Source organism: Hesperophylax consimilis, chromosome 7 (assembly GCF_061612785.1).
Source record: "Hesperophylax consimilis isolate HC1 chromosome 7, BYU_Hcon_1.0, whole genome shotgun sequence".
Taxonomy (NCBI): domain Eukaryota; kingdom Metazoa; phylum Arthropoda; class Insecta; order Trichoptera; family Limnephilidae; genus Hesperophylax; species Hesperophylax consimilis.
The window spans coordinates 2086177-2113022 of NC_142842.1; the positions used below are offsets into that span (position 1 = coordinate 2086177).

Below are 26846 nucleotides of genomic sequence, written 5' to 3' on the forward strand. Positions count from 1 at the left end.
AATGACAAATTTTCAGCGAAAGTTTATCAAAATGGAAAAGTGCACTTTAATGACAAATAATAAATTTTAATAATTAGAAATTGATATGAGAGGACATGGTAAAGTTGTCGCCAATTTTAATCGACTGTTAGACAAAGTTTAACTCTTTGTCATCTCAAACCACAATACAAATTGGCGTTTATAGTAATTTTTTCACACTTATAACTTACACTACACAATATTGCATACCATTTATGCCGTGGTAATTAGTGTGAAGTACTTTATATTTGCTGTGAATGTTACCATTCAAAATTAAATATTACACATAAAATTATACAATAAAACATATGCGGAAACTTTGACTAGCCAACTAGGAATGGATCCTGTTTTAGGCCAGTCAAATTGACAAATTTAGTTCATATCATAATTTCATAGCTATACAATTTGTTTTGTAGCGGCCAGCGTTGATTTGATTTTCACACAAATCTACAATTTTATTCAAACATTGATGAACTTTTGCACACTTGACCTTTAAACCATGAGGAAAATTACTGTCTACGTCTGATTTACAAAAAAACTCTACGCAATACCCGGGCAGTAACTTATAATTTCAGCGCCCTTGAGGTGATTTTTTACGAAAATGGCGCTATATAAATTAGCCAAATATTATTATTATCAAACCGATTATTGCAATAAGAAATACCCACACCGTTTCCGAAGCAACTGTCTACATTTCACCATCGCATCGACGTGTTTTAAATTGGAATGCAATCGGCACGATAAAAGTAGATAGTGTACAGTGCAGCGAGCAGATGCACGTACAATGAGCCGACGCGACAGGTAGTATGGCAGGCGATATGCACAGAATGCATTGTACGGCTGACGTCTCGGGAGTGCAGAAGATGCGATGTATGTTTCTTTGAGGCTTACCTTGAAGAATATTCCCAGGTAGTATCTCTTCTCACCCAGCTTCAGAAGAGGCATGGTCCAGCGGTTAATCCCGAGTGATCCTTCATCCTCGCATTGCGGACAGTCTGGAAAATAAAATAAATTAGGTTATTATAATGATGTTGTTCAAAACACTGTTTAATGAGGATCTCGGCGTAAAGAGTTTATTCATAGGAACTATCATGTGAAATTATACATAAGTAAGCAGATGGATACCTAATGAATCTAACGATTGTACGTAATCTTCACGCCTGGAGCCAATTAGAATATGACACCCGCAATTGGGGTGTGTTGTGAGGCTCAAAGTAGTGAGATGGGGTAGAGGAAGGTGAGGAAAAACCAGTTTATTCAGATCTGATCACCAAACACAGTTAGTTCAAGTAAAGTTTCAATTCTGAATGGTGGTCTTTCACCATAGCGATACTGATAGTATTTTTCACCCTGGGACGATTCGCAAATAATTTTCGCTTTTTTAATTAATTTATTTTAATTTCAATCAATAAAAAATAAAAATAAAAACGGAGATCTACAATATAAATTTGAAACCATTAAAAAATAATTGTAAAATAACACACTTAATCAAATAAAATTTACTCGTACACGCCGATTCTTAGTAAAGAGCCCTACACTAAATTATACAAAATAATTTAGGTAGGGAACTAACACATTGAAATTTCCTTAAATAATAAGTTCTGTTATTATCAACAGTTTTTAACTTATGTATATTTTTATTGTAAATACTGTACAAGAAGCCAAACCACCTGGAGCCAGTGAGATCAAAGCATCCCCAATTGGGGTATATTATGTGGCTGATGGGAGTGGTAAAAGGAAGGAGATGTATACATTTCATGTTCGTGATAAATTTGAAATAGGATAATATTATCAATAATTATTGTTTATTTGAGAAGGTTTGCAGAGGTAGTGCAAAGCAATGGATAAAAAAAAATAATAACGTAATTATGAACAAAAAAATCACATATATTACACGTTTGAGGTCTCGTTTTATATTAGTCGTTATCTCATGGTGCAGCATAAATCTTAATTTCATAAAGTTATTCACTAATTGCTTTAAAATATTGACACAACGTTGCGTTTGAATATGCGTGTGATTTTTATAATATAATACCTTCTATATAGTACCTATATTATATAAAAGTCACCTATGACAGAAAAAAACAGCGCCATCTGTTAGACCCAAAAGCAAAACGCGCTATTGTTTCTCTATCTGCACAGACAGACTGTAATATTTTTTGTTATGTTTATAATACTATTTATTTATTTACTATGATTTTTATTGACATAATTTTATTTCATAATGTGTTCCCCACTGGGATTTCCAGTGCTGGGGAAGACATTTTACATATTCCGTATTTTATTTTATAAAATTTACATTTAAATGTAATTTATTTCACTAGTTAGAAAGTGTGCTACAATGTTTTGTATTTTAATACTTAACAGTTAACAATGTAGATCTAAAGCTAATATAGATTGTATTAATTATACTTATGTCTTTTGGATATTACACTATTTTATTTTTATTAATAGGCATACCTTTTAGAGACAGTAATTATGCATAACTTAATTTCCACAAATAAGTGGGAAACATTAAATTTACTTAAACATGTGTAACTCTACATTAATTATTATCAGTTATCCCTATAACAAAATAATAAATGAAGCCATCCAAATGATACAGCAACTTTTTTTTTGTATTAGGCAATTCACCCTGAAGAGAGTGCTATCATAACCTGTCAAATCTATCACGAAGCATCTCAAGGAAGTCTCCTAAAATTTCTTTTGAATATTTTTTTGATAACCGCACTTAATGTTACCATGAACTTTGATTTTTTTTTGTTTCAAATAAGGCAGGTTTCAAATCAAATGACCCGGGGCTATAAACACTCTTAGCAGGTTATATAGAACCACTTATTTCCCCGACGTTTCGTGACGGTCTCAGGTCTCGTCATTGTAGCAATACGTAACCGTTTACGTCGTGGATACAAAAAGGTATCTTTGAGCTAGAATAACCATAATCGATTCGTATTTAGAGAGGAAAGACATTGTGCCATCTTTGACAGCACTAACAGAAATGGAACTTTAAAAAAGCAGTCGAAATTTACCGAAAATACTGGTTTAAAGATCGTTTTTAGCTCTTTTTATTTTATTATCGTGTCTACATAACTACTAAGAATTAAAAAAAAAACAGCTATTTTAATGGCCATAAAACTTGATTTGCTGAAATAATTAGCCAGACAGTATTAGTAAGTTTTTAAGTGATGCAAATATTCAGACACATAAATATCAATTAAAGTACAAAGTGACCTATTTTTGGGGTATAATGCAGTGTTGCGCTACACGGCATAATACCCCTAAAAAACACTATAATGAAAAATGCCATTAAAATCTCAAATAATATCAAAGTAAGTACAATTTGTTGGTTCCTTCATTTTCCTCTTCGTTAACATTTCAGATAACCTTGCTGGGTCCATCATCAGGACAAATGTGTTGTTTGATAATGCAAGGTTATCCGAAACGTGAAGTAACTAAGGAGAAGGAAGTTAGTTCCACATGGTTCGAAGCCACAAAAAATTTGAAATCCTTGGAAATCTTAAATCTTCTGTATTACGTTATTTAGTGACGTAAAAAAAAGAATTTTGCTTTCAGATGGCAAACTAACTGTTCAGTATCTGTAATCCCGCAAGTTGCACGGGCTTTAAACAAAGACTTTCGAAATAAGATGAAGACAGTAATTTTCCTCTTAAAATTGCAAAATTACGTCACGAAGTATCGAAATTCTGCTTTGGGGTTGGAAAAAGGTCGTGGGTCTGGTATTTAAAAATATCATGCAGACAGTGACCTTCCCCCTTTTTTGAGATCAATCATGCAAAATTTCATCACTCGTTCAACCCGTAATAAAACTGTAGATTTGTTTTAAAAAAACCAAACCGGGACATTCTCTTTCCATAATATATGCAGATATGATATCGTTAGACGTCTTCCGTGGTTGAGGGGTAAGGCTCTCGACTACGAATCCGGAGATCGTGGATTCAAATCCCGGTATTAAGAATCTCTTTAAATTTTTGGTAGGTAATCCGGTTAAAAATGGGATTGCCGGAATTGCGAATGAATTAACAGGTTTCCTGACCAACTTTTACAAAATTACGTATATATATATAGCATATATGCATTTCTTGCATTTCCCTGCGAAAATATTCGGATTTTCGTGAACAAGTGTCCGACATCGTGATAGTATATTCGAAATTTACTAAAAGTTTATCAGCAAACCTGTTAATTCAATCGTAATTCCTGCAATACCGTTTTTAACCAGATTACCAATAATTTAAAGAGATTCTTAATTAACTAATTTTTCTCCGTCGGAACTTTCCAAAGACTACTCTCAGTATACTCCTGATGATAGACAACTATTTAGAATTGAAACGTTGCTTAAATTGCTTTAGTCGTGTTTGGTGACGAAATCTGAACAGTTAGGTAGTTCCCCACAAACTTCCCCTCTCCGCTACCTTCAGTCTCACACCATACTCCAATTGAGGATGCCATAGTCTCACTGGCTCCAGATGGTTGGGAGCAATTGGGGCTCTAGTGGGTTATTCATATATTTTTTTTATAACTGTCAATATTACGAATTACTGAAAGCTGGATTTTTTGTTTGTTTTATATTTCAGATATGCAGTCAGTACCTACCGTTACGGTTGGCTGCATTCTTTGTCTACAGAAATGACATTACAATAAATATGGTATTTGACATTTAAAAAGTATCTAAGATACATAATTCTTTTCTGCAAAATGAATAACAAAATCCCATGAAAATAATAATAAATTACGTTATCTTTGGCACGCATACTGAGATTATATGTTTTTGATACATTAACATAACATTATCATCACCCGAATAACGAATTATTGTATTTTGAAAGAAATTCAATAGATTAGGTTTGGTTAAAATCGCATTGATTTATGGTGATTAATTTTTGAGTTGTTATACTGTGTTCGTTTCTTCATCTTTAGCCATCGTTTCGGACAGCGTTACAGTGTCAATCACATGAGATAAATAAGTATTGCTAATTTATTAATAATCTCTTCAAATTATTCGTAATCCTGTTGAAAACGGGATTGCAGGCCCTTAACGAATAAATTAATAGGTTTTCTGATAAACTTTTAGTAAAATACTAATTTATCACGATGTCGGAACACGTGTTTATAAAAATACTATCATTTTCGCATTTCGTCATTATATATAATCAAGGCAAATGCACGTGTTCCTATATATAAGGAGTTTACTAGAAGTTTGTCAGGAAGCCCTGCAAACCTGTTTTTAACCGGATTAACAATAATTTTAAGAATTAAAAAAAAAAATTAGTAATGCTCATTTTTTGCGTGAATCAGGGCAGATGATGATGGTAATGCTCTCCAAAACGTTAACTCAAGAAGGTCCAGAAAAACTTAAATCATATCCCACATAAATTTTGTTAAAACATTTTCTCTTAAATAAATTAACATTTTTTCACAGAAATAAATATCTTACGATATTCCACTAAGGCTACTACTAAGTTAGAATATTCATGATGTATTCTGTTAAACTATTGCGTATTTTTATTTGTTCATAGAGGAAATATACCTACTATAACAAGTTTTTATAATCAAACATATTTTTATGCGTTTTTAAAACCAGATTTAAATATTTTGTTACCGATTCCGGCAGCCTGTTGGTACCTACCTGCCCATGTATTATAATTAGTGCTACTAAATTCGGCACTTCAAATCAGATTTGGTTCATTTGTCGGTATTGGAACTTACAAACCAAATTGATTCACCGTAGATCGATCATTTTTACACGACACGTCATTCATTCGACCTTTTAAATATGTGTAACAGAATATAAGAAATTCAAACACGAACTATGAACGAATCATTAACAAACCATGAACGAATCTTTTATTCAGTAAGTTTGATGTGGTATTTACGAGTTATTAGAAGATTCCTCGAAGGATGCAAGTAAATTTGATTTGATTGATTTCTGTTGTCCAGAGTGGAAGATACTCTCAGTATCGTCCTGGTGTAAGACCACTATTCATAATTGAAACGTTCCTTGAAATGGCTTCAGGCGTGTTTGGTGACGAGATCTTAATAGCTAGGTACTTCTCAATATCCTTCCTCTCTCCACTACCTTCAGCCTCATAACATACCCCGATTGGAAATACCACGGTCTTTTCACGGAGCAGTTGGGACTATTGCGAGATAGTTTGATCAGATTATGGGAACCGACTATCGGATGGAAAAATCTGACATGTATTCCCGGCCTTAAACATGTTTCAAAAACGAATCATTTAAACCAAAATTCGTTAAAAAATTAAAGTATTACTCAATTTTAAATATCACTTCTAGTACTGTCTCGTACTTACCGGAAAACATAGACTTAAAATTAGACGATTGATTAAGAGTAGACTTCTAATTTTTATTAATTATCATAACATATATTTTTGTTGCATGTTGTTTATACATAGGTACACTGTATACAATAATACATGTAGGTGCGTCGAATCAATTAATAACCTTCAGGTGTCGCACAGAATAAATTGAATTTATTTGCACCTCAAAACCCCATGAATAATTTAAAAATAAATAACAGAGTTGGTAATTAATGACTTGTTCCACATACGTGCAAAAATGCAGCCATTGCTTGATTGACAGATTGATTGATAGGAATCAAATGACCATTATTTGATGAAATAATTCGGGGAGATTTAACTATATATGTCAATTGTTACAACATTGTCGGGTTCAGATGAATGATTATTAACCTTATTAATAAATATAACTATTAGTAGCAGCTAAAATGCGTGCATTTCGTAATTAATAAGAGGAATCTAATTAATACTATACATCTTGTATATTATTATGAACGAAATAAACATTATACAATGTATTGTTGAGATATTATGGGAAGAGATATAATAGCGAATAGAAACGTCGAAAGACCGAAACAATAATATAAGTAGTTATTTATTTAATTTATTTTAGCGAAATCAATAGTTTACAATATAGTTGTTTTATACATGTGCAATTTACTTAACTGAGAAACCAATTATAAATAGATTTACTCATTATATTAATACATTATGTAATGAACAATAAAACAGTATATTTATACAGTTAACAGGTATTACGTACATATATAATTATAACAAGAAACTCCATAATATATGACGTTGGATTAGTTAGTATATGAATAAATTTTAAGGAATGCCATACGTCGTGTGACATTTTGAATCAAGCCGCTAACAATAACACCCCTTATGTAGATGGCGATAAGGTTTAAATTCCCGTTCAACACCATCCATCTTTTTTGATAAATACTAGAAAAAAACATCGCCAAAAAGAGGCTTTTATTTTATTTTGCGGACGTGCAGGCACAAATATTTAATTGTTTTACGATCATTTTATAAAGAACTTAATTTGCCACATTATACAATAAAACCGTAACCGAAAATGCGTTCGTAAGTAGGAGATTTTGAACTTTAAAGCAGTTTTTAGAGGCCTGATACATTATTTTTTCTAGGCTTATTAAAAGACTTATCTAAAAAATACTGAATCCTCTAGTAGGCCAAGATGTGTTCTACTCGCAGTATTTAATTGAAGCATCTGAAACATTTCTAAGTGATCAAATTTTCAAACCAAAAAAACATGAATTTGCATTACTACGCATGGCATCGCCTTAAATACATGTTTAATGAATTTCATATTTATTTTCGTTACAATTGAAGATATCTACATCTGTCTACAGTGTCTGTCAGTTTTACAGTGTCTTTCACTAAAAGTATTGTGATGTAGGTACTTTAACTGCTACTGATCTAATTGGTGTATAATACTGCCGCCATGGATGAAACCACAGTATTCTCCTTGTGAATCTCGAGGACGATGCTGTGTTTTTACTTATGACGGCATAATAACACGTTACTTAAAACATGCGAACACCTCAAAACGGGTTCTCCAGGTGAGGTGTTTAATTAATATTTTCTGCATAACTGGTACTTATTATGTAAACTGTATGTAAGAGATGGTTTCATAATAACTCAACACAGTGACAATTCAACAATTCTTTAAAAAGTGGTATAAAAGTCATTAAAAACAATGAAAAAACATATTAACCTAACTTGTACGTTACCGTGTACGTTACTTATTTAACCTAGTTTTTGTTTCATCACTTGTCATGACTTTATATTAATTTTTAAAGGTGTTTTGCATTGTCATTTTGATGAATTAAGATAAAAGAAATGAAAAAATAAATTTTCGTGAAAAATCACCTCAAGGACGCATTACAATAACATTACATCTAACTAGGTACAAGTAATATCATAAATTAAAAAAAGCATTTCATTAAAAAATACTAATACAGCGTTAAGAACATTTCTGAAAGTGGATGAATAAAGCGCATTATGTGCTAAGTGATTGAATGTGCAAAGTTAATATTCATAGTGAAAAGATAATCCATCTGCTGGCATGCGGCTGGTTTGATGGGCAGCCTTCTCCATTTAGCTGACGTCTGTGCAGTGTGCAGTGGGCACTATGCACTGTGCACTTGTGCATTCTAATCTACGTTCCACAATCTGCGTTCCAAGGCATCGTCTGCTTCAGGCGCAAATGGAGAAGTGATTAATGATGATATTATGATATGATCTACCCATTACCCATCTAATCATATTTTGTACAATACGCAGATACTCGTTATATAAAGGACGAAAGCTTTTAACAGCAGCAGGTAGTCAATACTCTGCATAAGATTTATTGTTGTATTATAGTGATTTGCGTTTGTTCTAACTGCCACTGTCAGTGGCACAAAATTGTGAAGATTTAAATAGGAATATAATGAATTTTGCTAGGTTAGTTGACATCAATTCAGATCATCAGGGCAGATAGTAAAGCTGTCCAAAACGTTGGCTAAAGAAGGAAGAAGCACAACACGGCACAATACCCCAAAGATAAATCATGATGAGAGAGGTAGGTATTAGTTTTGTTTATAAATAAAACAACCGATGCCTAATTTTTAAAATTTTAGAGGCAGCTTTGACATTAGGTTCTTTACATTTGTCACTATTTTTATCACATATATCCTCCTAGATAAAAATGACATTTCACGACAAGTATCAAAATTCTGTTCTTTAAATTTGCAAAATCTACAATCTAATTTCATTGCACCGGCTACGGCAGTTGTAGCTTTCCAAACCCCTCGGGCCCGTATAAAATAATATAATGTTATTTTCAAGCAATAATATAATTATTAGCTTGAAACACCCATATAAATGGAAAAAATACATGCCGCCGACGGGAATTGAACCTGCAACCTTTTGATTGCCGGTCAGGTGCTTTACTAATTGCGCTACGTCGGCTTATTCAAAACCCGCCAAATTATTCAATACGTACTGGTATTTTTCATTCAACAATAATTATTAGATTTTTCACCAGAAAACAACAAAATTTAATTTTGTAGGATTAGTTTATTATTATTAAATATGCAACGATTTTTCGGCCTCTGCGATTTATCTCTCCCACAACATGTATCTCTACAAGACTCACTCAACAAGGTTAATACTTTTCTTTCCACGAAAAGACCCTCCATTCAGCATCCCCAAAAATTACATAAGCCTTTAGGGAAATTATTTTCCTCGGGGCCTCCTGTGTGAAGTTAATGTTAAAAATAGGATTCGTTATATTTTTGAACGTAAAAACCGTACTGTATTTGAAATCAGATGAAACACTCTTTTAGATTTTGATCGCAAAAATAGGTCAAAGTTTTTTTGTAAACTGTATTTTTCACTTATAAACAATTTTATAAAGGTTATTTAATTTTTTCATTTACGTAACATTTTTTTTAATTTTTGCACAACTGAGGGAACTGTTTTGGGTGGTTTTCTGTTTTATATAATTTTTTCAAATTATACAGGATCGTCTACGGTAAACTTTGAAATGCAAAAGTAAACTTGGTATTCTCTCTTTTTATATCTGTTTATATAATATGTCTGATCATAATAGAACGAGTTTTATGAGGGCATGTCATCATTCGGTGACAGATATAGCACTACGTGGCAAGAGATCTCTAATCTTTAATCAATAACTAATAAAGCACAATCAAATGTGAGTAGCCCATCGCTACCGGAAAACTATTCATAGAAGTTGTATGAACTTCACGCCGCGCTGGCTAGATCTTGCACAGGTGCTAAATATCTCCGACGCGCCGACACATGTTCCATTTGGCAGGTGTCTGGTGTAATTCAATGGTTCCAATACTTGACAAGGACACGGGAGAGTATTTTTCAAAGAGTTTCTAGTGATCCGTCGTCTTGTGTCGGTGAGATTGCGGCCAATGTCAGCTGGTTCGACGGTGGATCAAGTGAGGCGACTGACCAAAAAAGATACACAATAGTGCGTTCATGTTAAAATTAACGGAAACATTTAACGATTTTGATTTAGGCACGATTCATCTACTATTTAACAATTTATCATTCAATAATTAATTCAATGATTTCTCGAAAAAAGATACGTTATGGAGACAGAATTAGGTTAGAATGCGTATTATTGTAGAGGTTTTTCGCCGACTCATCAAAATGACAATTCAGCAAGACTTCATATCACTTTAAAAAGTGATATGAAGTCTTGTTGAGTCTTGAAAAATGATGAAACAAAAACAAGGTTAAATAAGTAACGTACACGGAGGAAAATGACTGTTGCTAATAATTTACTAAGAATCTCTTCAAATTATTGGCAATTCCAGTTAAAAAGGGGATTGCAAGCCTTACGAACGAATTGACAGATTTTCTGATAATGTTTTAGTAAAGTACGAATACATTATCATGATGTCAGAACACGTGTACATGAAAATCATAATATTTTTGCATTTCGGCATGACATATTATCAAAGCAAATGTACGTACCAATAATTTGAAGCGATTCTTGATAAATGATCAGTAGTCATTTTTCTTACTGTAGGTTGATATGTTAATTTTTTTAATCGCTTTTAGTGACTTTGTATAACTTTTTAAAGGTGTGTTGAGTTATCACGGTACTCAAACAGTGCTATGGCCGGTCACGGCAGAGTTAAAGTGCGTCGGGTTAGGCCTAGGCATCGTGGTTTCGAACGCTGGTAAAGGCTTGCATAAGCCTTCATCATTGTATAAACAACGTCTTCCGCTTTCCAGGTTACTCGTAACCGGTGAAGTTTTACAAAAAAGATATCTTGATCGTATCACCAGGAGAGACATTATAATCCCGGTGAAGATCGATGGGAGACTTAGGACCAGTTAGTTGGTTCACAGAACTTGAACTGTTCTGATTCACCACATTTCATATTAACAGATCTTTAATAGAACTTGAATATTAACTTCTAAATTTGATGAAACAACTAGATTTAGTAGAGATGTCGTCCCTCATAGCTTCGAATTTACGTGACTAGTAACAAGTGCAGTGCAATAATGCTCGCTCGTTAAAATAAATATCTTCTAATAATTCAAAAAGGAAAATGTCATTATAAAGTTAAACGAATGAAATATAATAACCCTTTGATAAGTATAAACCCTGATAAACCCAAGATAAACCCTGATAAGCTTTGGGTAATTCTCACACGAAATTTAAAGAACATAATTCTAGGTAAAGTTTTTCTTTCAATGCCATAGTTCTTCCTCAGGAACACGAAAAAAATATCATTTGATTTCGTGAAATGAATAGCTCCGTATAACGCGTATGAAGGATATTATGAAGATTTACAATATCATTTCTAAATACTCTAAAAATACATACATTGGAAGACAGGCGTAAAATAAACGACTTAACCTTTTTATTCAAGATTCTAAACTCTAAATTCGACTGTTGCGAACTTCTGCAACTCATAAACTTACGAATACCAACAATAACAACACGACAAAATACACTATTCCAATGCAACACACATAAACGCAATTACATTGCGAACTCCCCAATACAACGGTTTCACACTATGGGAAACCATTACTTAGGTGATGTCGATATATTTAATATTAACTTTGCGAATTTTGAGGATCACGTAAAAGACTTATTTCAACACTATTCCTAAATGGAAGTTATATTTTTGTAAACCAGTCAAATCGCTGTATTTTTTAATTTATGTTCTTGTTATTTTTAATTTTGTTTCTTACATATATTATTTTTTAATGTAATTTTTTTTTTATTATTTCATTCTCATGTTTCAAAACTGTCTGTCATTAATATTGTACCACCTACAGGTAAAAGGCGTTAAATAAATAAATAAAAAAATAAAATATTTCATATGGCTTTTATTTTTTCTACTAAGTTCCTTGTTCAACCGACACATACAGTAAATATAATAACAGATCCCTTTTCGGCAGTTTAGCTTGGACTGGGACTGACATCAATTTAATGTTTTTTCTTATTATCTTTATATTTATGCATGTGACAGTGTAAATTAATATTTTTTAAACTAAACACTTGTTTTTTCGGTAGATTTTTTCCTTGCAAAAATAATCCTTTGAGATCTAAAAATAACAAAAATCTAATTTAGTATGCCAAAAAAAAAATATTTACCATAATTTTTCAAATAATTATTTGTCTGTATATATGTAGAAATACAGGTTCGGTACTGAAAGGGTGAAATGCATACAAAATAAAACATTTTCAAAATAAATTCATTCTTTGTGAATATCCAATCGACTGACTTTAACTGTAAACGTACAAGCAGTTTATTCAGCAACATATGTGCCAAACACGTTACAACCTGTTCAATAAAACAATACAATAATATTATTATGGGAAACTATTGCGTCAAAATTGGAAACCCATCAGAAAATGTTGTTTGCTAATTTCTCCTCTTTGACGTGGAACAAGTTTTTTTCGATTATTTTACAGCCATAAATTTCCAGAGTATAAATCAAAATTCTAGTTCAGATTAATAAAAGAGTATGTGTGAGACGATGTATGAATGTGAATGAGGCAAGGAGTGTGTGCCAAGACCGAGTTGTTTGACGGTCCGTCCTCTCTGCCTACCCCTGTGGGGAAACGGCGTGATGGTTAGTTAGTCAGTTACTAGTTTAGTACTACTTACACTGTCTTATAAGACTGTGTTCTCTTTTAGAGACTAATTAATCTCTTTTTAAGGGTAAACGAAACAAAAGTTATAATCTCCGCTTTCATAGATTGCACTAAAATATTTTAAAAAACTTGCCACATGCTTACCACTAAGACGACTTTTGGACAAAGACGTTGGAAATGTTCCTTCCTCTATTCATAAAATGCGGCTTAACTATTTAAATAAACTACATCATGTTGTTGTTTATGATGATTTAGTAGAGTTTGTTTGGTTGCAACATTGAATCTATCTGATCCATCTGAACTATTTTAAATAAACTACATCATGTTGTTGTTCATGATGATTTAGTAGAGTTTGTTTGGTTGCAACATTGAATCTATTTTCTTCCTTGCCGTCTCCACAAACCAAGTTTTAATACATCTATATGTATTAAAACTTGGTTTGTGGAGACGGCAAGGAAGAAAATAGATTCAATGTTGCAACCAAACAAACTCTACTAAATCATCATGAACAACAACATGATGTAGTTTATTTAGTGTGTGTATCTCCTCATGTTAGATAAATAACAGTAAACAAACTTAGATGCCAACTTTCTTAAAATATGAACCAAAACTAACAATTACGTAGCCATTTCAAAAAAATTCATATCAGGTTACTTTTTAATTCTATATATGTAAACTAATCCACCACTTAATTTTTATCACTTGTGTAACTATTCACATTAATTAATAAATCCATGCACAACGTGGCCTTAGAAACCTCAGTTAGGTAATATTTTTTACAAAAACTATTTAAAAAGTTATGTACGTAAAATAAATAAATACAAAAAAATAAATAATATTGAGATGATCGTCGTCAGTTATTTGTGTTAAGGTAGGTGTTTTTTTATACATAAGATTACGCCCAAGAGTCCCAAGTGCTCCCAATCGTCTGTCCAGTGAGACTATGTAATCCAGAATTATTGAGGTTCGTCGTGAGGCTGGAGGTAGTATAGAGGGAAGGGAGACGGGGAAGAGGAACGTGACTAACTATTCAAGTCCGGTCACCAAACACGGCTAAAACAATTTCAAGATACGTTTCAATTCTGAATAGTGGTCTTACACCAGCATGATACTGAGAGTGTCTTCCACTGTTGTGAACGTACCGCATGTTTACTAAATATTACTTTAAGAAATAACACAAATTAATCAAATAAAATTTACCTAAGCACGCCGCGATTCGAACCCGCGACCTCCTGATTGCTAGTCTTGCTAGAGGCTTACCCATCGACCACGGAGCCCGTCAAAGTTACAACATAATTATTGTTTTGATTTGATTTTGTAGTTTCTTTGGGTCATTTGACGTCCTTGGCGTATTTTTGTACAAAAGCGCAACAATGAAATATACAATAATATTGTTATTGGGTTTATAAAAACAGTTTATTTTTAAACAAGTTCTGCTGTGTAATTATTATTACGCGTGACAGCTGTTTCGCCCTCTAAAGGCATTATCAAACTGCTTACATTATCAGACAGTTTGATAATCCTTCAGAGGGCGAAACAGCTGTCACGCGTAATAATAATTTATTTATTGCATCTCACTATACATAAAACACTTTTTTTCACATAAAAATCAAACTCACTAGGAATAAGCCTGTATCGAGGTTAACAATTTACATTTGAGTGAAGCAAACATAAGAGTAATCACAATCATAAAGTAATTCTACATACAAAACACAAAATATTTCAAAATTAAAGAAAAAATAATTATTAGATGTGTTACCAGATGGGTAATTTGACAATATATTGTAACAATATTTGAACCATATCTAATCATTAATCATTATTCAAAAGAAGAAGCAAAGTAGATAATAAAGACAGATAGGGTGACATTCAGTTTTTAGCAAATGGGACTTATATAAAATCTTATTATTTAAGAAAGGACAAGGATGAAAAAATATTAAGACCATCGTCTGTCAATACAAAAATCTTAATTAACTTTTTAAATTTAACTAAGGAATTGGTAGACTTAATATGATTTGGAGGAATATTAAACATAAGTGGTGCCTGATATACATAAATAATTACTTTGACCAAAATAAGTTTTAGTATGTACCGCCACAAAGTTCAATGTAGCAGAACTTGTTTAAAAATAAACTGTTTTTATAAACCCAATAACAATATTATAGAATATATAAAAAAATAAAATTAAAATGGAGTACTACAAATTAAACTGGATAACAATAAATACTATGAAATATAATTTATTTCACTAATTTATGTAAACCTAGGTCGTTGGGAAACATAATATGAGTAAGCGGCTATGTATGTTGCAATACGTTACGATCCAGCTATAGCACGCATCACCGGATGCTGTACGAAGATCAAACCGCCTCATCTCAGCCCAACGAAAGTGAAGGGACCGTAAAAAACCAGACTAAAGTATGTGATGGAGTTGTATGTATACCATAACATGTTTCAATGCTAAGTATTTATAGAGGTTTAACAGAAGAATGTTCAGGAAATGATTCGCGAGAAAGATTGATGGATGAGTATAATTAAATCTCAATTTTAAACTTTATTACACTTTTCATTTTGCATTTTTTTCTTACTATTATGTTTAAGGGTTTTCTGAAAATTTATTATTATGGGGTGACCACATTAAAACAGAATTTATTTATGCACACGAAAGTGATTGTGAGGATTTCGACTTGATCCGATTTTGAACCTTTGATCACTATTGAAAGTTTTAATTTTTTTGTTAACGTACAACACGTTGCAAGTCAACAATGATGTAAAACTAAGCATTTAATTTACACCAAATATATTACATTTCGACCACATAGATGAGATGAATTTTTTAAAAACATTTATTTAAATGAGCCAATCATTCAACTTCTTTTTGTGCAAGTGGCCAAAAAAGGAATCAAAGAACGAACTCTTTCTTAGGACTGTTTCAAATAAATCTACAGCAGCGATACCCCAATTGTCCAGACAAGTTTTTACATCTTTAGAAATGTTTTAGAGTAATAAAAAAGAAAGAAATTGAATTAAAAAATATAGAAATTGAATTGAAGTTGTAGAACACCATTTTAATTAAATGTTTTTTTTTAATGTATTATAATATTATTATTTAATTTATATAAAAAGTTTATTTTTAAACAAGATCTGTCGTGTAGTTATTATAACGCATGACAGCTGTTTCACTTTCAAACAACAACAAACAGTGAAACAGCTGCATAGCGCTATAATAATTATATCACAGAACTTAAATTAAATCATTATATTAACGAATTATTATGAGCATTTTACTCGCCTGAAATATCCATACAAATTGAAAATATCTCTCGAGTAAAAATAAATGCCGCCGACGGGAATCGAACCCGTACCTTCTGGTTTCCGGTCAGGTGCTATGGACCACTGAGCTTCGTCGGCTTATTCCCAACCGGCCAAATAATTCAATATGTACCTACAAGTACTTCAATCGACAATTACTGCTTATTATATTTTTTCACCTGCACCACATTAATGCTTATAATAATTTGTTATCCTTTGTGCTATGCATAAAAACCTTGTCTTAAAAGCATTAGTTTATCATAAAAAAAATATAATAATATTACTAAATATATATAAACTTTATTTTCTTCACATCGTTTTAGGCTCTAACCTCTCTAAATACATTATCAGGTTTATATTACATCTACCCTTCAACATGTGTCAGACATAATATATTATTTGAGATGTTAAAAAAATGCAGATGGGTTTTAAAAAAATCAACCGTCATTAAAATAACATCAATTTTGTCCAAACGAGTCTATCAAAAAATATTTTTTGACCTTAATTACGGTAATGAATCTTTCCATTCCATCAATTCATTAAGCATTAGATAATGCACAATAAACTCTCCAAAATCTCTGTGAATTTTCACCATCCATTGAGCAACAGCATATCAGAACAAGCCTCCATCAATTCACATTTACGTCTGCAATGAAGCATCTACCTGCGTAAGTATTGAATGCCACGATGTACATATACGAGTATGTCTTTATGTATTGAAGGCAGGAAGTGACATTTGCAATAATAATGTATGTTACATCGTAACACATCAACAGAAGAATGCATGAAACACTTTCAAAATGATTAAAACAACATCAAAGAATTGGGTAATGATTTTATCCCAATTGAGAATAGAAGCTGCGATCTCTAAATAGGTTACAAAAATACTAGATGATTGAAATTTTATAACGACCTTGGTATTTTTTTAAATCAATTTTGAGTTGTATTAATTTAGTAGCTGACGTGTACCCGTCGTTGCTCGGTGTTAATTCTATAGTACCTTACTAGAGTGTATAATATTATTTTAATTTGTTTCACTTGATCGTGCCACGTCTTTCTCGGGCGTCCTCGACCTCTTCAACCATTCACTTTAAAGTCATACATTCTCCTTACAGTCTTTCTTCGTTCATCACTTACGTCTCGTTTTACCACACATAATTATTTATACTTCTTGTCTACTTGTATACTTGTCTACTTGTATACTTGTCTACTTGTATACTTGTCTACTTGTATACTTGTCTACTTGTATACTTGCCTACTTGTATACTTGTCTACTTGTATACTTGTATACTTGTATATTTGTCTACTTGTATACTTGTCTACTTGTATACTTGTCTAATTGTATACTTGTCTACTTGTCTACTTGTATACTTGTCTACTTGTATACTTGTCTACTTGTATACTTGTCTACTTGTCTAATTGTATACTTGTCTACGTGTATACTTGTCTACTTGTATACTTGTCTACTTGTATACTTGTCTACTTGTATACTTGTCTACTTGTATACTTGTCTAATTGTATACTTGTCTACTTGTATACGTGTCTACTTGTATACTTGTATACTTGTCTACGTGTATACTTGTCTACTTGTATACTTGTCTACTTGTATACTTGTCTACTTGTATACTTGTCTACTTGTATACTTGTCTACTTGTATACTTTAATTCGTCTCGATTTCTCGAGCGTCTCCGACTTCTTCATCTATTCAAACCATTTTCTAAACACTCCTGACATCAATAAGAACCAACTTTAAAAGTTTCAGCGATATCGGACGAATGGTATAGGATCTCCCACGGGATAACCAAGGTAAACATTCATTTTTATAAATATAGATAAACGTGTTTGATAATTTTACGATGTTTACGTTCTAATAATATGTTTAAAAATGTGCTTTTCATAATCATTGTGCATGTTTCAAAGTCATCAACTTTATTCTACCTTTGTTTGGTTTGGAATAGTGTTTTCACAGTGCCGAATGCCTCAGTATTTTGATTATATATTAATTAAGTATTATAATTTTTGGTGTTGGATAATTTGACGATGTTCCTGGTTGTTTAGTAATTTGTTTAAAAATACGTTTATTATAAGCACTGTGCATTTTTCAAAGTCAACCACTTTATTCTTCCTTAGTTTTAATGGTGTTGGAGAGTGGTAGGTGGCAGCAACATATTAAATTAATTATCATCCATGATCACTAAAGGCGGAAAAAAACATGAGCTGTGTTACCAGCTTAAGAAGAAGGAAAATTCAACGCGAGTATAAAATAAGTTTCAATGTCTAGATCTCTCCGTGGTCGAGGGTTAGGCTCTCCACTAGCAATCCGAAGGTCGCGAGTTCAAACCAAATAATAACTAGTATACTTCCGGCATGTTCCAGAGTAGAAGATACTCTCAGTGTCGCCCTGGAATAAGACTACCATTGTTTGAAAAGGCGTTAGCTGTGATTGGTGACTATATCCTAGTAGCCAAGTACCCCCCTTCCTCTTCTCTATCTCCTTCGCCTCCTTACTATCATCAGCATCACAACATACCCCATTTGAGAGCAGTTGGGACTCAGTGTTCAGATTCATTCTAAACATTTTAAGACATTTTTTATAAAATGTCATTGAAAACCTTAAAAATTGATTTAAACACAAAATGATCAATAGTTACCAATTTCCATTTTTTACACATTTAGTTATGTACCTCGAACTGTGGTGGTGAATTATTTCTGACTTTATGGATATTATTACTGTCTAAAAATATGAGTTTTAAGTTTAGCTCTAAATTAAGTCAAGTCGATCATTCTGTCATGTGGCAGTTTAATTCAAGCATTAGGTCGTGAAACTCGGAAAGCAAGCTCACAGAACTTAGTTTCTGGTGCACGCTTTATTATCATCATTATCATATCAATGAACCATGAAATCCAAAACCCGATGACCTAAATTTCAAGAAACACAAATTCACTAAGCCATGTCACCTTCACTGATTTCATAGAATGTGTGAAGTTCTCACGGATGTGTTATCGTTCCCCAAGGCCCGGATCTCCTCCAAACAAACGCTATAAATGTTGCCCGTGATGTATGAACTGTATGGTCTGTATGGTCTGTATGGCGAATGATGTATGGAGTATAGCCGCATTAGTGAGATACGAGACGTTAGTTACGTTGAAATGCAGACGTTCAGACCCCTGACATTTGACCATTATGGCAAGAGATCAAGAATGCTATATTTTCCATGGCTAGGCAACCATTGAAGCCAGAGGGCCCTAATGATTATAACTTACGTCAGTAGATATGGGTTAATTAATAATTAATGTTAATTGATTACTAAAATAACACTTCGTTTTAACTTAATTACTACAGGAGACCACTTAACTATTTACGTTTGGGGAGAGGGTAAAGAAAGCACTAAATTCCATTTTTTCTCAATCATAGTTCAAAATTTCACGTGTTTTGATAGTTCAACGGCCAATTTTTTTTCTTGTTAGTATGAAGTGACGTTTGTACGGTTCCACTGCAATCTAAATACGCTCAAATAAATTCAATAACCCAAACTAAGAACCTAATAACCTATTTTATGCATATTTTTCAATCTCCCTCGACGTAATAAATTGTTTCTGGTACTAATTAAGTTGAAACTAAATGTAAGTTGAATAATGAAATTTTACCAATTAATACTAAGTTTACAAAAACGGCGCTATACAAATAATACAATAGTAATAATTATTATTTAAATATTAATTTTTTAAATATTTATGTTGAGGGATCAGTAGGATTTATAGGCCCTGTTAGAAGTTCTACCGAGCCGAACCCTCTGATATGAAAATATCTGGAGTCGGTGAATTATTTTCCCATTTGATCTCTGGTGAGTTGACGTGTTGTTGTTGTATTGTTTTGTATTTATTTTGCTTTTATAATGCACTTACATAATGTTGATTGACTAGATGATCATTTGTGGAAAAGTGAGTGGAAGGGTTAAGTTTTTCCTTTGGGGAAGATTTAACCCGGACAACTAAATCGGAAGTTAAAAAAAAAAAAAAGTGAATAAACTCTTTTTTGGTAAACGAACTCTGCACGGTCAAAAATGTGTATTGCTGATTTATTCAAATCCTGTTAAAAAGGTGACAGCAGGCAATTTCATAATAAACCGTTAGTACATTCATAATATATATGAACACGTGTTCATGCTGCTGCGTTTACCCTATTAGTATACAATGACGAAATGCGAAACTATTAGAATTTTAATTGTGAACACTTGTTCCGAGATCGCTATAACACACTCCTTTTTCACTGATAGGTATATTAGAAAATCTGTCTATTCAAGGCCTGCAGTCCCGTTTTAAACAGAAATATGTACGAACAATGTGTAGATTTAAAAAAAAAATTCTATATTTTATATCAGTAAGTTTTCTCCGTGTGAACTTGAAATAAGTCATACATTATATTAATTGATTTGTCGTACAATAATTAAAAATAAAAATAAAAGATTTATAAACAAATCATGAAAAAATGGCCGCCATTTTGCTAGTTGTGCATAATGTGCATTAAAAAGCAAAATAATTATTTAAAGGAAACAATTTTCGACTTCAGTAGACAAGGAAAATGTTGAGGTTATCATTATTTATCTTTGTTTCCATACAATCAAATCAATATACGAAGGTTAAAGAAGATTTCGAAAAAAATGGTGGTATCTGCTTATACATGGCAACGCCGGATCCAAAGTTGCGGATTGAACGTGTTACCAAGCGGAAATTTATAAAGGTCGCTATGTGTAGGTATTATTGCCATCTACCAATACTAATAAAAATCTACCGATTATCAATGCCATCTATCGATCAATATCATAAACAGGTGCATTTAAATAAATATATATTTATGTAATGTATGAGCGGTGAATAGGAATTTGGGGTCATGGACATATGAGTCCATCCCTCCCACTGCAGTGCAAAGCAATAGGTCGAGAGGTCAAAGGGTCTCCGTGTGATGGTCTCTCATGATCCGGCCCACCACGCCGCCATGACCTGGACTAACCTCACCCCATGAACTCAGGCTCTCCTTAATTAATCAAGTCACCAAACGTAGCGAACCACTTGGAATTAACCATGGCAGAGGTGTTGATTGTATAACTCCCGGAGCGGCGGTACGCATACCCGCCTCCCAAATCCCATGTTTGTACTGGCCAAATACTTGTTTCTACTGTACAAATACTTTTTTGTACCGTACAAATACTTGTTTGTACTATGCACATACTTGTTTGTTCTGTACAAATACTTGTTTTTACAGTAAAAATACTTGTTTGTACCGTACAAATACTTGTTTGTACCATACAAATACTTGTTTTTTCTGTACAAATACTTGTTTGTACTGTACAAATACTCGTTTGTACTGTATAAATACTTGTTTGTACTGTACAGATACTTGTTTGTACTGTAAAAATACTTCATAGGAGCAAAGTTTATCTACTTTATCAATTGATGAACTTGGAGAATAACAAGTTCTTAAGTATTTGAGATTATGAGAATATTGTTTTCCTAATACCAATGAATAATCTGAACTATAGGTATTAAGTATGGTATAAATACTGATTCCCTGGATATTTATTTACTAATGTTGAACGAATAATTTGATTGGGGTAGGAAGATGTTACATGTTTGAATATGTTCATTTTTTAAGTTGATTAAACAAAAGCAAAGGAGTTAATTTTGACATTAGAGGAAAACACAGTTAATGAGGAAAACTATTATATACATAATGAATTAGATTATTATTATTGGACGGAGGTGGTAGTATTGTTTTGGAGGAAAATAAGCAAAAATATACGCTATTTTGATCATGAACTATGGAGCTTTAAACAAACTGATTGTTGAATTCACTGAGATAGATATCAATAATCGAAATTGTGGATAAAAACGGTTAGTAAAGCAAGTATTATTTATTGAGGTTGTGATTGTTGTGAATGATTTGGAGTAAAGTTTTGAGGCTGTGAATTCTGGGATAAACATATGCTTTTCTATACTTTCCATAAATATAATATGCATGTTTTATCTGTATAGAAGAACTAAGCACCCAAATATAGAAAGCGACTTTATTTTATACTATTTATTAGAGATGAATCTCACACAAATTAACATGCTGGTTTTGATATTAAAAGTCACTTTTGCATATCAACATAATAACGAGAAACAACATACACGTTATCCCGGTCTGTAGACTAATAATGTAAATGCCAGGAATGCATAACACGTTACCAGATAGAACACGAAACAACTAACGTGTTACCAGAAGATTGCATATTACGAGTATGCAACTAAAAAACAGAGGTATGTGAATTTCAATGGCTGGTGCAGATGACATTTAAACGTGTGGGCGACGCGTTACCCATTTGTCAATATTAAAGCAATATTAAAACAATATTGAAGCTATATTGGTAGATATTGATTTCAGCACATTGTTCTGTTTTCAAATATCATTACGATTCATTTCATTCACTGATAAGGTCAATTTAATCAGGTTTTATTTAAGTGTGTTTTTTTTAAAGGATTTTTCATTCATACTATTATTTAACCGGAACTCAATATTATTAGTGATGGTCAATTCAGCATTAAATGCTTTTCTTTTCAAAGTGATTGATTTATTTTTATAATGCTTTAGTACGTAATCGAAATAACCTTAAATTTTAAAATCATTCTCTTGTCTAAATGTTTCGAGAGCTTTGGTTTAATTAAGTAACCACGCTTGTGAAGCTTTTTACTTTATAATGTTTTTTACACTTTTCATTTCTATCTATTCACACTTCCTCACATCTAATATTCGAACTTTGAAGGATGAAATCTGACGTCGTGAAATTTAGAGGGCACACGAAGAAAAATTAATAGGTATTTATCGATATAAATAAATTTAGTAGGTAGCTAATTTATTAAGAATTTCTTCAAATCACTGGTAATCCGGTTTAAAACGGGATTAAAGGCCCTCAAGCACTCGAGCGATTTTTTTCATCTTATTTGAAAAAAAAAATGATAGACGGCGAAATGTAGGCGGATTCACTGGCTTTAAACCACAGTAAGCAATTCATATTTAATTAATATGAATGATATTAATGAAATAATATGAGCGATTATGATATAGGTATATAAATATATACACAAGGTTTTAGATATATACAACCAACGGCTCGAATGATTAACGAATGAATCAATAGGCTTCTCGTTAAATTATTAGTAAAATACGAATGTATTTTCATTAATAACATATAATGACGAAATGCGACAATGTTAGGGTTTTGTGCTGACATCGTGACAATGCATTGGTATTATACTAAAAGTTTATCAGGAAACCTTTTAATCAATTCGTTAAGCAATCCCGTATTTAACCGGATTACGAATAATTTAAAGAGATTCTTAATATATTAGCAAAAGTCATTCATCTCCGTATACATTAGTAAAAATATTCAATAATGACGCGCAAATCAAATTTATTACGAACCCGGTTAAAAACGGTAACCACATAAAATAATAATTTTTAAATTTCACGCTGTAAAATTGCATCCGCTAGCAATCTGTCCATGTACCCCCCAGCCCGGCCAGGGGATAGGCGGCGGGCGTCGCGGCGCTAGGCACTAGGGCGCTCGTCGGGCGTCGGGCGTCGGGCGAGAGGGGGTCGGCGGCGACGAAAAGCGATTTAAAGTGTAATGGCTTTCCCGCCGGCGCGGTACACTTTAATTATAAACAGATGTACACTTCCGCACCCCACCAACGAAGTCAACTTAAAAGGATTAGATTACATAAATGTACAAGATACGGTATGCGCATTCAGATGAAATTGGTACTTTTGAACTATTTTATGCGTGAAAACACACAAGAGTCCCAGCTGTTCCCACTGTCCGGAGCCAGGGGTGACTATGGCATCCTCAATTGGGGTATGTTGTAAGACTGAAAGTCGTAGGGAGGGGAATGAGATGAGGAGAGGAAGGTGGGGAAGTATTTGGATACTGAGAACTGGTCACCAAACACTGCTAGAGCCATTTCAAGCAACGTTTCTATTATGAAAGATGGTCTTTTACCAAATTGGTACTGAGACTGTCTACTTGCAACATTTTTTTTTTTTTTTTTTTTTTTTTTTTTTTTTTTATTATTGAACATTATAAATGATAACAATATGCAGACTTATAAATAATTTGTTCATTATTATTCTATTTCTCCATAAGTTGAGCTCCAGGAGCTCGTGTTTAACATGCAATACTAAATTGAACATCATATGCGTTAAAAGATAATGCATAAAAGTATCGTATAGATCAGACGCAGATATTACTCCAAACACAAATTGAACGATGCATTAATAAAAGTATATATTATATAACTATGTATTTTTCCTACACATTCCTCCAGCACGTTTATTTAAATTGATTCCGGTATGTATTGTGACGTGTGCAACTGAAACCGGTGACACACTGGGGCCTGCGCACTCGGAGGAAATCAATGAAGAAGTTATATGTGCTAATAGTAAGTTACACATTAAAGAGATTGTAATTTCCGAAGTTTATCTGAAGATGAATCAAATCGAATAATCGTAAAACCTATTGCAAATTATTATGTATCTATTGTTAGGGTTATATTATTATCAAATTAAAAGCATTAAAGAACGTCTTGACAAAATAACCATGAAGAATCTTCCCTCCGTCTACTAAGAAACCCCGAAAATTTTTATATTCCTTTCCAAAGAACCAACTTAACTTTCCCCCAACCTCTTGTGCGAATATGTCGACTGTATAACATCTACTGTGGTGGGAAGATTCCATTTGGCATTTAAAATTTATTCTCTTGTTTTCGTTAATGTTGTTATTTTGCAGAGTTATTGTTTTATTTTTACATATTGTTGTACATCAATATTAGAGATTGGTATTTTATTTATTGCTAGAGCAATCCCAATGCATTACAAAACACATTGTCTTACGAGAGGAACTTACAGTAAATAGGTGAGTGTTAATAGGTACAAAATTACATTGGTATTTTGATATCAAATTATAAGTTTCATAAACGAAACAGTACAAACATAGAAAAACATAATTATTCTTTGTATTTTATCTACCCCTGTCCATTGAGTAAATTATAAATCAAATTACGAAATCAAAATGAACATCGTTGTGAGTAATTTTTATAATTTTATATTATTTTCATTCATTTTTGTTACACAGGTACGATTATTTATAAAATAAGCCTTCTCTTCAAGCGGAAAAAAAAACAAACAGAAAATAAATTATCAAAAAAATAAATAAATTCAGTAAAAAAAAAAAAACTTTAATTTTAAAAAACACCACAAAGGTGCCAGTACGTGGGCAGCATTACTAAATGAAAGATTCTAAATGTTCTAGCTCTGCAGACAGTAAACTCCCACCTAATCAAACAAATTAAATCAAATAATAACAACAGTCCAGCAAATTTTGTCGTAAATAATTGTCAGAAAAAGAACTGCCTAGTATTTATATAAAAACATTGTCATAGCTGAAAATACCCTACCCAAACCACGAAATTGTCCTAATACAGACGCGGCTAAAATAATTTAACCAAAACGTAGTTAGCCTCCTAGAAAGGAGAACTAAGAAAATATTCCATATGTCTTATTATATTAATTTCTTAAATTAATCAATTAAAAAAAAAAACAATTTTTTTTTTATTTCTTTGGGTCTAGTTAAACAATACGTGTTTGTGTATTTCAAATAGCAAAATTCTAACATAAAATTATATTTTTAATCAGTTCTGTAACATTGTTTCATGGAAAGTTTCCTTTAGGGGTAGTTCATCATTTATTAGGGAAGGTTTTTGCAAGGCTAACAGAGGGTGGGGGTAGAAACGTCATTTCCAGAGAGGAAATCGCTGAGAAAATGTGACAGATTTTTTATAAACACGAGATCAAAGATGGTAACGGTGAAAGGAAACCCTTACTTAGTGTAAAATGGTAACACGGCGACTCATGCTGACTGGGCAGATTTTATTATGGCAGAAAAGTTACTGAAGAGTAGATCATTTTTCATTTAGTCTGCTTACATTTACTCTGAACCGTTTGGTATTATTAAAAAAGTGAAGCAAAAAAATAAGTTCAGTAAATAGGTAGCAAATGAATCTTTCAAGATGCCAGATCATGCTTCAATAGCCTTTTAAGAATTCCACAGTACGTCATACATTTTTCATTTATAATAATTTATCTGAACTCTAAGGACGGGTTGTTTCGGAGAATTTGAACAATTCATCAACTTTCATCGTTCATTTCTGGGTACTGTGAAAGTCTTATTCAAGTTCTGTTATTATATCATCGTAGGCTAGTTGCATGACTGAACTGAAATAATAACAGAACTTGAAAAAATCTTTCACAGAACTGGAAAATTAACTTTGAAATTTGAAGAATTGTTCAAATTCTCCGAAACAACCCGTCCTTAATGTCTAACATATTTATAATAATTATTGATTAATTTGATTATTGTAAATATAAGATGTTCGCAAATTTTTTCTTTGTATTTCTTAATACTTAAAATTTTTGCAAT

General features: G+C 32.4%; 1 protein-coding gene across 3 annotated transcripts in view; it reads right to left on the minus strand.

Annotated features, from left to right (window-relative positions):
- The window catches only part of tfc (Brevican core protein triforce), a 317295-nt gene that overhangs the window by 53331 nt on the left and 237118 nt on the right, over positions 1-26846 (minus strand). For all 3 annotated transcript variants that reach the window (XM_089633113.1, XM_089633112.1, XM_089633114.1), the window contains one exon: positions 910-1013. In XM_089633113.1, coding sequence (XP_089489239.1) covers positions 910-1013 — 104 coding nt within the window. The remainder of the gene's footprint in view (positions 1-909; positions 1014-26846) is intronic.